Source organism: Dicentrarchus labrax, unplaced genomic scaffold, assembly GCF_905237075.1.
Source record: "Dicentrarchus labrax unplaced genomic scaffold, dlabrax2021, whole genome shotgun sequence".
NCBI classification, from domain to species: Eukaryota; Metazoa; Chordata; class Actinopteri; family Moronidae; genus Dicentrarchus; species Dicentrarchus labrax.
In genome coordinates, this window is record NW_026136721.1 from 9130194 (window position 1) to 9143521 (window position 13328).

The window sequence follows — 13328 nt, forward strand, 5'->3', positions numbered from 1 at the left end:
GCGCACTCGTGAACGCGCACTGACACTAAATCCGCTAGATTACTAACTAAACCCGTCCCTCAGCAAAGGAAAGATGACTGTTTTGCCGTTTTAGCGAATTCTAATGTACGGACCAACTGTGCCAGTTTTAACCCTCAAGGAAACTAATTATTCTGTGGAATACAACTACTTAGAAGGACGCCTCATCTTTTTTTCTTTTGGTTGAGAAAGAACCCCACAGGGTTTTCGGGCCAGTAGGTCGTCAGGAGTTGGAACAACGAAGAGCTTCTCGTAGTACTTTGCATTGAAATGAAGTGTTGTTTAGGCGGGTTTCAGATGCTAGGAGAAGTGTAGGTTAACCTTTGGTAATTATTTTGGGGGTTAACAATGACCCATGATGTGCCAAAGAGCTGTTATCTGGACTGGTCAAAACAGTGTCAAAGGCTAAGCTAGGTTTTGGTCCCAACTATTATGAAAGCTACAAGCGGACATTTGTAACTAACGTTAACGTTAATGGGGCATATATGTTAACGTTACTCCAAAGACTTGTGCTAAAGTAAACTGTTAACGGAATCCGACAATACTTCTTGTGGCGTCTTACAATTGAATTCCTTTGTGAACTTTTTCATTGAATGACACAGGATTCACTATGTCATTTTTTAATTTCCGTAAAATATTTAAATTGGGAGCTGAGAAGAAGAAGAAGCAGTACGAACACGTCCGCAGAGATGAAAATCCAGAGGAAGTATGGGACATAATCGGTGAATTGGGAGATGGAGCCTTTGGGAAAGTGTTCAAGGTAGGTAATGTCTCCATCGGGGGGCTCTATGTGGAGAATAGCCTTTTTTCCTCTAATTGCTCCATTGTGGCTGTTTTCATCAGTCTTTTGTAACATCTCCGCACCCAGCAATCCTCTTTCTGAAGGGTGACATAATGTGCCAGCAGTGTCACCTCAGTATTGTATTGCTTTGACCCACCCACCATCTTCAGACCAATACCCTAGCCCCGTGACAGGTGGTGTCAGGTATGACTGCTGAGCTCCCTCTCCACGGTTACACATGTAAAAGTTTGTTTACATGTGACAGACATCCGACCAATGGCAACACATCCGCACATTGCTGCAAGCTGACTACTTCACCACCTGGTCTCGTTCATTGTCAAGCAAAGCTGAGAATCTGTGAACATCTTGGTAGTATACACACAGATGTAAACAATGGCTAGAGCCAGAGCACAAAAGTAGCACCAGCTACCAGCCGAATGCTGGAAAAAATATGCAAGAGCCTTGTAGATTTGCTTCACTCACCAGCCAGAAAGAACAATGGCAATCTATGAGTGACTGGTGAGATTTGAACATTTAGTAGCTGTTTGGTCAGTGGACAGAAAAATTGGTTTTCAGACATTAGACATTTTCCAAGCAGGGGCAGAACGTATGTTAATAATGCTGGTGGGTGCTGTTTGTATCTGTGTTTATATCTGTTCTGCGGCTTTTAGAAGCTCTGACAAACCAGCCTGATAATTTTCCCTTTACATTTTCAGATAGCCGACCCAGTGTCAGAGCAGCCCCCTTGTCATCATTTTAATAGCACCATTGTTTGGGTTGACCCTAATGCATAGCTGGAGCCAGAAGCTTCATTTGCATGAGTGACAGTAAATGTTATCACGCAGGAGGGCTCTACCAGAGCTAATACCAGGAAGTCTGTGGCAAACAAACACACTTTGCATTTTCTTTGGTCTTGGTTGCCAAGTTCTATTTTTGGACACCTTTAAATAGTTGTTGGCTTAACCAAGATTTCATGTCGGTGTTACTTTGTATCATACTTAAAGTTAGCCCAATGGTTTAGTCACAGGTTGCCAATTTTGCAGCATTCCAACACTAAAGCTCACATGAACTAGACCTACTGTTCAAGAAAGGAAAAAGTACCAAAATAGATCCTTTCTCATCATTATCCCATGGAAGCAGTTTACGTTTGTCCTACAGGCAGTGGCACAAGCTGAAGGAGATCTACAAATAGTAAATTGCCGTGTGTTATGTTTATATGTCTGGGCTTTGGGCCATACCAATTTCAATGCCCCACTCCACTGATTCACCACTGGGATAGTCCACACTCTATTGATTCATAGTGAAATACAAGCTGTCTGTTTTTAGTACTGGGGAGTATATTATGGGGCTTCATATTTTTTTAAATGCCGTGTATGGCTGACCACGGAACACAGGCAGGTCACCAGGAAGTGGCTGCATCCCATATCGCAGTGGCAACTTCATTGAGCACATCCTGCCCACAGAGAAGCCAAGACAAACAGGAGAAATTTCCACTTCAGTGAGACGTGTCTCATGTTCTGCTGACTGACTCAGACGCACAGCAAAGCAGAGAGTGTTTATTTGCTTTTTTTACCCGATCCTCCTAAAGGCTGTTTGAGGTGTTTGTTGCAGGTCTGAGGTCAGGACAACATAAAGTCCAACATAAACCAAGTCTGGCCTTCTTCGAGATTACGTGTTTTCATCTAGAGCAGTAAAATCAGAACAAACACATTTTCTGAACACAAGACGAGCAAGACTGTGAGCTGAATAACTGCATGAGTCCTTTGACCCTACAACCGTTTAATAACATTCTCATCCTATAGGCTCAAAACAAACAGACGGGCATCCTCGCTGCAGCCAAAGTTATTGACACAAAGACTGAGGAGGAGTTGGAGGACTACATGGTGGAGATTGACATCCTGGCCTCCTGCGACCACCAAAACATTGTGAAGCTGCTCGACGCTTTCTATTATGAGAGCAAACTCTGGGTGAGTAGAGGGAAGAGCTCTCTGGAGTGACAATGTCATCGTTGTTTCCTCCATATTACACAAGCAGAAGTATGGACCTAATAATCATACAGCAGTTTGATTTGGCGCAACTTCCTTCTGAATCACACATTATACCAATCTTAAAAATACGTTTGTAGTGCAGTGCAGCTTGACAAAACCATGAGTGAATGTGATAGTAACAGTTCCTCCCACAGTGAATCAGCACTATAAAACCACAAAGGGAAATACTGTTTCATTGAGTCTTTACTGTAAACTCTGTATTCCAGTTGTTGTTATGATTATGGGCTCAGAGTGTATCTATGCCAGGTTATTTATTATGTTTTACTTTTAAAGGAAAGAAAAATAGGCGATTTACATTCTGAACGAAGAGATGGTAACATCGTGTGCATTGACATGCTGGGAGACAATCCAAGTTATCTATTTTTAAATAAATAAAAAGAGGTTAGGAGACCAGGAAATATTTTCCTTACACACAAAGAAAACAGGAACAAAAAAACAAAAAAATGAATTCAAAAAGTGTGGCTGTGACTGTCGTACATAAGGAACCCATTTTGATCATAACTTAGTAAATCTGTTCATTTGTAGACAAATCCATGACTAACTATACCTGTCCATTGCTGTATTGTGGGGGAGCCAAGACGACCCCAATGCCTGGTGATGTTTTTTTATAAGCAGAAAGTGTCCTGTATGAAAGTCAGCTTTTCCTAAGATAAAAATGTAAAACTGGAAGGGTATTCTTGTGTTAAATATGGCTTCAGATGTTTTGTGTATCTCTGACCAGAAATGCCTAATTACTGGAATAAATATATTGATTGGCATCCTGGCTCCGTCAGTCTCCAGCACTTTGGATGCTCTCCTGTAAGGTGTGCTAATGAAAATCTAACGAAACACTTCAATGTCTCTATGCCAGGTTAAAGGCAGAGTACATCACTCTACTGTTATTGGAAGGTTTTTGCAGTATGCCAGTTCCTTTCCTACAGTTGTATTCTTATAAAAAATTTGAGGCCAAAGTTCACCTGAGCAGCAGAAAGAAGGAGCTTTTAGAGCTGTTAATCATCATACCAGTTTATAATCCATCCGCTTTTGATATGAGCTCATTTTTCATTTTTAAATTCCTTTGTTTTTCTCTGTTGTCACTTTCTAATTCTGTTATCTTTGAAACTGCCAATTTTTCTATTCCTTGTAACACAAACTCTGAATTTTAGATGTTTCACAGCATTAGAGCATTAATGTTGGACTCCAGTGAATACTGACTAGTTGTGTAGATACAGTGCTTTAATTCCTTTAACCTTTGCCTGTAGCAAACCTGTTTCAGTAGATAGGGATAATACCCAAGGCCTAAACGTGAGGGAAGTGTTCATGAATAATGAAACAGCGTGTGTGAGGAACTCACTGATTGAGGTAGATTACAGGTTGGTCAAACCCAGTATTTCTGGGTTTTTCTCTTTCCTATCGTACACTGTGTAGAATATCTAACCATGCTAGGCAAATAACTAGGGCGGGGTATTGTTAAGAACCTCACGATTCGATTCGATTTTGATTGTTTCGGTCACAATTCAAATGGATTTTGATTCGATATTGATTTAAATGCTTCGATATCGATTCAGTAATAAGTAGAAATACAGCTTCGGGACGGCGACTTCCGTCATGTGTTAACGTGTTGGTATGGTGTATCGTGGTTCGAGTGTGTATACCATCTTCTTAAAACCCCCGTTTTCCATGACACTGTACGGTCGTAGGTCCTTACATATGAAGACGGCCACAGACTCCATTATGTTCTGTGCGAAGGATCTGTCGAGTTGCGTCTGTTTTGAATCCACAGGTTTAGCCGCGGGTTGCTGCAGAGCATCCGCAAGGTGTCGGCTTACTTGGTTGCGCAAATTTGCTCACACACTACCTTACTTTTGTCTATTTCCTGTGTTCGGGGTTCACACTGGAATCCAAAATGACTCCAAACGTCTGCTTTTAAAGTTGAAGGCTCTGGTTTAACACTGCTGCCCCCTGCTTCGGTTGCCATGTTGTTGTTGTTGTTGTTGTTGTTGTTGTTGTGTGGTCAAGTGCGGCCTCCGTCCATACAACGCAAATCAGTGTTGCTCACCGCGTCCCCACTGGCCAGGGGCTTGAATCGATTCAGACGATTTAATGAATCAATGGGAAAAAATATTTTGCAATGCATTGATGAATCAATATTTTTACCCACCCCTACAAATAACATCCTCTAGGTTGATTTTGGAGCGGCGGCACGCCGCTGTTAAATTTCTGCCGCCACGGTATCAGAAATGGGGCAGACGCACAATGTAGTCACGGTTGCCTTTTAAATTATCCTGCCGACATAATGCACCCCCGTTGGCTACCGCTCACATTGCAATTTAACAACAAGTAGAACTATTCAGAGGTTATTGGGGCTGTCCAGTTTAACTCCACTGTCCGAACTGGTGTTCAGATGGGCCTGCCCCCCCTGCTAAAAAAATATCCCAGAGGAAACACTGTAACACATTCACCATAGCAAAGGACATCTTTCCACAATCTATTTTCTAGAATTAGAAACCGGGCATGTACATCCAGGGCTGGGAACATCATCGGAAGTACCATGCCTTGGCTGGTGTGAGTCAAAACGCAGGCATGTAAAAAGACAGTCAGGTCATTATAAAGTCTCATGATTACCTGACTATTTGATTACAGTGCGTTTCATTGAATGCTCGGCCCTTTTCCTCCCCATTGTCCTCTCAACAATGGTCGTCGCCTGATGGAGGTTGTCTGCTGATTTTTATCTTGGTCTGTGTGGCACCTGTTTGTGCAAAGAGGAGAGAGTGTCCAGGACATTTCCTCCTGGAGATGAAAGGCTTTATTACACATGGTCCCCGGACGGTCGGGAGGGGACTTACTTAATAACTGCATACTAAGTTGTGTGTGTCACCTGTTGACCTTTGTTTCCCTTTTGCTGTGTTACATTACAACTTCAGTTGCACAGCAACAGTTTCTAGGCTCCAAGCTGATGTTGCTGATATTTTCATCCTTTTAGGCCTCATAACTTGTAGGTGAGATCATATGTGGACTCACATCCTCCCTCTCTGTGCCACATGAATGGATTAGAAAATATGTGGGTGCATAGTTTAGTTTTTATGTGTGTGTGTGTGTGTGTGTGTGTGTGTGTGTGTGTGTGTGTGTGTGTGTGTGTGTGTGTGTGTGTGTGTGTCAGATAAACAAGTGGGAGAGGAAGCCACAGCCCTGGCCCATGGTTCCTCTCTGCCTGCTGCCACTCTGAAAAACCACTGTGGTGGCCATTGTACAACAGCAGAGCCACTAAAACAACAGCACGCCTACAGAGAAACACTAGACTGGTGTGCGTGTTGAATAGCCAAGACTACTCTGAGACTTGAGGCATTGTATGTCTCGTAAGGGCTTTGTTGTTGTAAGTAGAACAGTCTTGAAAAGCTCAACTGAATAATGGAATGCCATTGAACCTGGGATAAAAGTTAGTCTTTTTTAGGAAATAGGCTCTTAGAAGATTTTGTCACTTGTCATTTAAATGCAGGTTGACCCTGTAACTGAAGCTAGGGCCCCAACGTATCTACCACAATTTCTCAATGGTTACCAAATTGCATTGCGGCTTTACTTCCTCTTACTTAATGTGTGACATTTGGCCAAATGTTCCCCAAATCTCAGTGGAGAGAAGTGAGTTAGCTTCACGCTATATTAAGGCTAGCCTTGTGTCCAAGCCTAATAAAGACAAAGCTCCAGATGCTTCACCTACAATACTGCACAGTCACACTCACCCCTGCCTGAGCTGCTGTGTCCATAGAAACTTTAATCCTATTTACAGAATGAGGCCTAAGGTCTGGCAATATAGCTAGCTACTAGCCAGCGACCTAGCAGCTGTGTGAAACCTTTTCCACAATGTGGCCCCAACTGGGCCAATCCTCTTACGCCAACAGCCATACTGAAAGCTCCTAAATGCCTTTAAGTTCTCAGAGGGTTTCATTCACGCAAGCTGGGCGGAGGTTCATTCTCAAACTGCCCAAGCCAAGTGAGTAGGTAGGGTAGGCAATGGCAAAGATGATGACTCCCTTTGAGTTCTGTACATATACAATGCACATTTCAGCAGACTAAACACATGGAAGCCAGCATTTCTCTCTGTACTTGAGAACCATCCAGACTCTCACAATAGATTTGAAAGGTCACCAGGTTCAACCCGAGCATTACTGCCTCATGAATGGGCTGCACTCACCTCTGTTTGAATAATGTTAATCTCTAAATAATAAAAACATGTTACTGACTATATTGTTAATGCAGTGCATGTTGTTTTACATAAACAAATACCTGTGTTGCAAATGTATGTATGTAAAAATATATTGACTGGGTTCCTCTTTTTCCCCTCGTCGGCAGATCCTCATTGAGTTCTGTGCAGGAGGGGCTGTGGATGCGGTCATGCTAGGTGAGTCAGCATTTCCACTGTTCGTACAGGTTGTAACGTCAAATAGGAAACTGTGCAGAAAGCAGCACTAAACTAAATTAAGACACCAGAAGGCCTCTGAGGTTCTCAACCAGGGGTCCTTGAGGGGGTCCCCGGAAAAATGGGGAATATTTATTTTAATTTCACCATTACTTCAATGAGAGACTGTATAAGAATGACTATTCAGTTCATAGGTTTCACAGCTTTTCACTGTTAATCAGCCAATATACAGTATAGACAGTTACAGAATAACTAAATCTAATCACACAGGGATCCCTGGGAGTCTCTTATCAAATATGACTCCATGTCCTGGTGTGTATCAATCTGGGGGTCCATGACACCAAAAAGGCTGAGAACCACTGCTGTAGACCACCCACGTGTTACATTCTTCATTCATCAATACACTGACCGTAGCTTAAAGTAGTTATGATTATGTGGCATACCACAGTCAGGAATGCTAAGCATGTGTTTGTGTAACCTTTGTCCCCCTGCAGAACTGGAGAGACCCCTGACAGAGCCTCAGATCAGGGTGGTGTGTAAGCAGACTCTGCAGGCCCTCGTCTACCTCCACGACAACAACATCATCCACAGAGACCTGAAGGCTGGCAACATCCTCCTCATGCTGAACGGTGACGTCAAGCTGGGTAAGGGAACAGTCAAATCCTGCCGTTATCACCACAAAGTACATCATTTTTCCAGGCAGGGTTAGCTACAGACTCTGTCTCACCCAGTGTCTATGATCCCAATCATTTTTATGATTATGACCCTCACTCTATAGATGATTCAATTATTAAATTAGTATTGTTGCAGGATGAATGGAGAAAACTGTACACTGTAATGTATATAACATATACAGGATATAGGAGAAAGTTAAGAGCTAGGGTGAAATGTCTTGCTTTTACAACTATATTTCTCCTCGTTCAGTCACGTGAATTTTTTTTCACTTTTCTAGGGGAAAAATCATAAATGAGTTCACAGTCTAGCAATGTAGGCTGTGTGCCTTTGGCCAGAGTTTCCATGTCTTTATCTCATGTTTCCTTATAATTTAACTGCTGGATGTGGCACAGGAATGTACAGTAGAGTGATACCATCCATTTATAGCTGTTTATGCACACGCAGCCCAAATACATTGACAGGTTCCGTTGTCTAAGCATGGTGTGTGTTATCATTGTTCACCCACAGGTCTCTCTAACTTGTAACCCCAACCCTTTAGCCTCTACTTGTTTGCATTATGGCATGTTGTCACCAAACAAGTTATTTGCAATTTGTTTGCACAGTACCCAAGAATGTACAGACACTTTCTATGGATTACTTTGATACTGAGAAAGAAAACTTGATATGATTGGATTTATGGATGTTTATTCACAATGAAAATTACACACATTTAAGTGCAAATTGCATGAATCAGTGACTAACAAGTGGCTGTGTGTTTTTAAATGACCTCAGTTGCCTCCATGAGCTGTGTGTCACACCCTCTGATTTGTGTTAACGGTTAAATGTTGATAAGTGGGCCAAACTAAAATGATTACAGCTTCCCTTTGTTCATACAACACTGCCATGCACCTGTCCCTTTGATCTGACGAAGTATCTTTGCCTCATGTCTCTCCATGACGTTATCAGGGTTATTTCTTTGGAAAGCTACATCCAGAGCCACAGGAGACGCTAAACAACTGTTTTCACAGGCTAAATACATACATTTCTTTGTGACAAGTGTACTGAACCGTACTGTTACATGGCTGTTGCAGACATGGTAACATAAACTAGTGGCCTTAATGCACAATAACAAATGTTTGGACCTGCTGCTCAGTGCATACACAAACTTGTATGTACTGCAGATGCAGTAACGTAGCTTACTTAGAAGGGTATGAGTCACTGCTGGAGGATGGTGAAATAACTCACAGCAAGCATTTTGTCCAGTGGCATAACACACACAGAGGTGCCTGTGCATCTGCCTGCTGGGACACTGATGAGCTGTTACTCATACACGGTACAAACAAGGCCTGATGTCATTGTGCAAATGTAAGAGGAGCATTATAACTGCATGTGGTTTCTCAGGCTGTGTGTTCATTTCATGCACTGCTGAGATTGGCAATTGTACCGCTCAAGCGTATACAGTAGTTCATTTTGTACTTGTTTGGTTTGTCTGTTTACATTTGGAAAATAAATGATGACGGTGGTGTTCCTCTGGCTAATTTCTGGTTTGCCTGAATCACATGTCTTCCAGCTGACTTTGGTGTGTCTGCCAAAAACACCAAAACGCTGCAGAGGAGAGACTCTTTCATCGGAACTCCTTACTGGTGAGTGGAATACAAAACCAAACATTAGTACACTATAACTGACCATCATTTTCGCCTTTCTTGCACAAATTACAATTAACATACATGGACCTCCCATCTCCTTTCAATAACTTCTTCACTTCTTTCTTCCAAGGATGGCTCCAGAAGTGGTGATGTGCGAGACGTCCAAGGACCGTCCATATGACTACAAGGCTGATATCTGGTCCCTCGGGGTCACCTTGATTGAGCTGGCGCAGATTGAGCCGCCCAATCACGAGATGAACCCCATGAGAGTCCTGCTGAAAATAGCCAAGTCGGATCCTCCTACCCTAATGCAACCGTCACGCTGGTGAGTCACAGCGAAAAGCTCTATCGTCCTGTCGGGTATAATGATAATAATAAACTTGACTTGTGTAGCTCTTACAAAGTGTTCTACATGGCATTAAAAATGGTAAACAAACAATGAGAAAAAAACATATAAAACAATGTATAATAATGAATGAGGGAGAAGCAGCCTTGAGGTCACTGGTTTAAATGACAATGGACACACTCAAGTCCTTTTTTTATCACTTCCACCCCACAGGTCCCCAGAATTCAGTGATTTCTTAAAGCGGTGCCTGGACAAGCATGTGGACAACAGATGGACTGCTGCACAACTGCTACAGGTATCTGCATTCTCTTGGAACCTTCACACAACTTTTTTAAGTTCTGAATCCCTATTTCACCATCTATCAGTTCCCCAACTCTCATACCTAGCCACTTAAATGGAGTGATAATCCCTATTCCCCATCCCATACCCATGTACCACCTGCCATTCAGGGCATAAGCAGCAGAGTCCTAGACGACATCTGTCTAGCTGCCTGGGGTCAGGTACTGAACCATGTGTCCTGGCAAGACTGACACTTATCCCTTAGTGCTTGAGCTGACGTCAGCAGTACAGGCTTTTCTTTTTCCATAGGGTTTAAGGTGCTCTCCGAGTCAGAGCCACTTACTTACAGACGGGCAGTAGGGACACATTAATTCACACACACAGGAAATACCGCAGCTAAAGGTTTGTTCTGCACCGAGGAAGACTCAATGGGCTTGAAAATACAAAACAGCGGTCTGCCACCAATGAAGGTTTTGATATCGAAGAAGCTGCATATTCTTGGGCCAGCGATACAATATGTGCAGCAGATTTCGAAACCAAACAAGGTGAGGCTGTAAAGAGATGTAGATGCAGTGTGTAGTCTTCTCTTGGTTGGCATTAAAGAAGCTTACTGATCAATTTAATTATTTGTTTATAGTCACACAGACAGACGGGTGCAGGAACGAAAGTCTGGAAGTATTTCCCCAGCATTCTTTTAATGTGTTTGATGGATGTACTTGACCCCCTAACTGTGTCTCATATAGTCTGTTATACTATGAACAATCTCAAAATCTGTGGGATTAGTTGGTGGTGGGGTATCGAGCCTTTGCTGCCAACTATGTTGAGGTGCTTTTATTGCAGCGGGTAAATGATGAGTTTACCACCTAATTATTTCTTTATTTCTAATGTCATTATTTTTATTTGTCTTTTGCACAGCATTCGTTTGTGTCCAGTGTGCTAGACAACAAACCTCTGAGGGAGCTCATAGCTGAGGCAAAGGCTGAGGTCACCGAGGAGATCGAGGAGCACAAAGAGGAGGAAGAGGAGGAAGAGACAGAAGCACATCTGGTGTGTACCCATTTACAAAAATTTGCTAGAATTTGCAATATTGAGGCTCACAGTTGGGTATTTGTATTTGTTATTGTTTTGGTTTCATTAAGCAGGGCTGAATGTTCTGCTATCTGCCACAAATGGCGTATTCTTCATATGTATGATTATATTCTAGAGCTGAAATGACAAGTCAATTACTCAATTGGCATAAAAGTAATCATCATCAATCATTTTTAATCAGACATTTTCTAAAAAGAGGAAGAAAATAATCAGCAGATTAATCAATGCTTTAAAAAGGTAAGGTACAGCTATACTGCCTTCCGGATCTATATAAACATTTTAGTATTTTATATATGTTGATTAGGGCTGCAGCTAACAAATTAATTATTTATTATTGATTAATCGGCTGATTATTTTCTTGTGTGTGTGCATTAAAATTACCCAAAAAGATTTCCGCATTGAGAACAAGGAAAAGCGAATCAGCATTGTAAAATGACCTCAAAATGATTGATCTGTTTATTGATTTATCTATCAGAAGTGTTTCAGGGCTCATGGTCATTGGTCATTACATTACCCCTATTTTGTTATGGCTTTTGGAGACCATTCCTAACTTATCTTACTCAACCTCTTCTTCAGGGCCACAAACGTGCTGCCTCTGATGTCAGTGTTGCCAGCTCAGAGGATGAGAAGGTCCCCCTCTCTCCCTCCATCTTGGAATCAGTCCCTGAGAAGGTTGAGCCAATTCTGCCTGTGCCAACACCCACTGAGCTCCCTGTGGCCAACCATGTGCTGGACACTAGCTCTGTGGAGGAGCCCACTGCCCCTGCAGCTGAGGAGCGCCCAGAGGAGATTTCAAACACTCCAGTTGAGGATGGAGAGGTAGAACAGAAACCAGTGGAGGAAAAGCTTCCAGAAGCAACAGTAGATGTTGCCTCCCCAGAACCAGAACCAGAGGCTGAACCAGAACCAGAGCCAGAACCAGAACCAGAGGCTGAACCAGAACCAGAACCAGAGGCTGAACCAGATCCGCCTGCTAAAGAAATGCAGCAGCTGGAGATTGCCGTTGAGGATGAAAAGGAAGTGGACACAGCCGAGGTTCCAGCCAACACACAGGCAAGCACAGAGAGTTCAGTCACTGAGGCTCCTCAGGACGAAAAGATGGCCGTTGTGGAGGAATCAAACACACCAGCAGAAGAGGAGGACCAATACAAACATCTAAAGGTGACACTGACACTACCAGAGCAAGATAAAGTTGTTCCAAAGGAGGAGAATGGAGAGAAACCCACAGAAAAGGATAAAAACAATGCAGACGATGAGAAGTCAGTTCCAGACAAAGCTAAGGATGACAAAGAGAGAGACTCAGACTCAGGGACTGGCTCAGCCGCAGATAACAGCAGTGTAGACCTGAATCTGTCCATCTCGAGCTTCCTGTCTAAAACAAAAGAGCGAGGATCTGTTTCCATACAGGTAACTGCCATAGTCCACAGTTCTAAATATCAGAAACTGTATTACAGACTTGCATTGCAACAGATACATCCATAAACTTTTAACGTTTTCCCAGGACACCAGACGCCAGAAGAAGACGCTGAAAAAGACTCGCAAATTCATTGTGGATGGAGTGGAAGTTAGTGTGACTACATCAAAGATCATCACTGACAATGATACCAAGAACGAGGAGATGAGATTCCTGAGGTATTCACCTGCCCTCATTTGCATACGCCCTGGGTGTCAGTTTTATGCAAATATTATGTAAATACATTGCCTGAGAACCTTAGTGTACTGACTGTGTGGAGTTAATCTATCTTAATGAATCTTTACATCACCATTTCAGAACTCAGTTAGAGTTTGTGTGTTCACCACTGTCACCTGCTTTAAACTGAAAAAAAAAAAAAAAAAGATTTACATAATTTTTCTTTTGTTCTCTCCCACCACCTTCCTCCACCTCTGCAGACGCCAGGAGCTGAGGGAGCTGCGTCTCCTGCAGAAGGAGGAGCAGAGGTCCCAACAGCAGCTCAGCAACAAGCTGCAACAGCAAAAAGAACAGATCTACCGGCGCTTTGAGCAGGAGACCACAGTGAGTCACTCAAGTGTCGCAGCTGAGTGCTAATTATGCCTTATAATCTGTGATTTACGG

General features: G+C 42.7%; 1 protein-coding gene across 1 annotated transcript in view; it reads left to right on the top strand.

Moving 5' to 3' along the window:
• Positions 1-29: 29 nt before the first annotated feature.
• Positions 30-13328, top strand: part of slkb (STE20-like kinase b) — a 20578-nt gene continuing 7279 nt past the window's right edge. Inside the window, exons 1-11 of the mRNA XM_051386099.1 lie at positions 30-778; positions 2602-2766; positions 7174-7222; positions 7735-7884; positions 9465-9537; positions 9671-9865; positions 10100-10181; positions 11081-11212; positions 11831-12661; positions 12756-12886; positions 13145-13268. Coding sequence (XP_051242059.1) covers positions 629-778; positions 2602-2766; positions 7174-7222; positions 7735-7884; positions 9465-9537; positions 9671-9865; positions 10100-10181; positions 11081-11212; positions 11831-12661; positions 12756-12886; positions 13145-13268 — 2082 coding nt within the window. The 5' untranslated portion in view covers positions 30-628. The remainder of the gene's footprint in view (positions 779-2601; positions 2767-7173; positions 7223-7734; positions 7885-9464; positions 9538-9670; positions 9866-10099; positions 10182-11080; positions 11213-11830; positions 12662-12755; positions 12887-13144; positions 13269-13328) is intronic.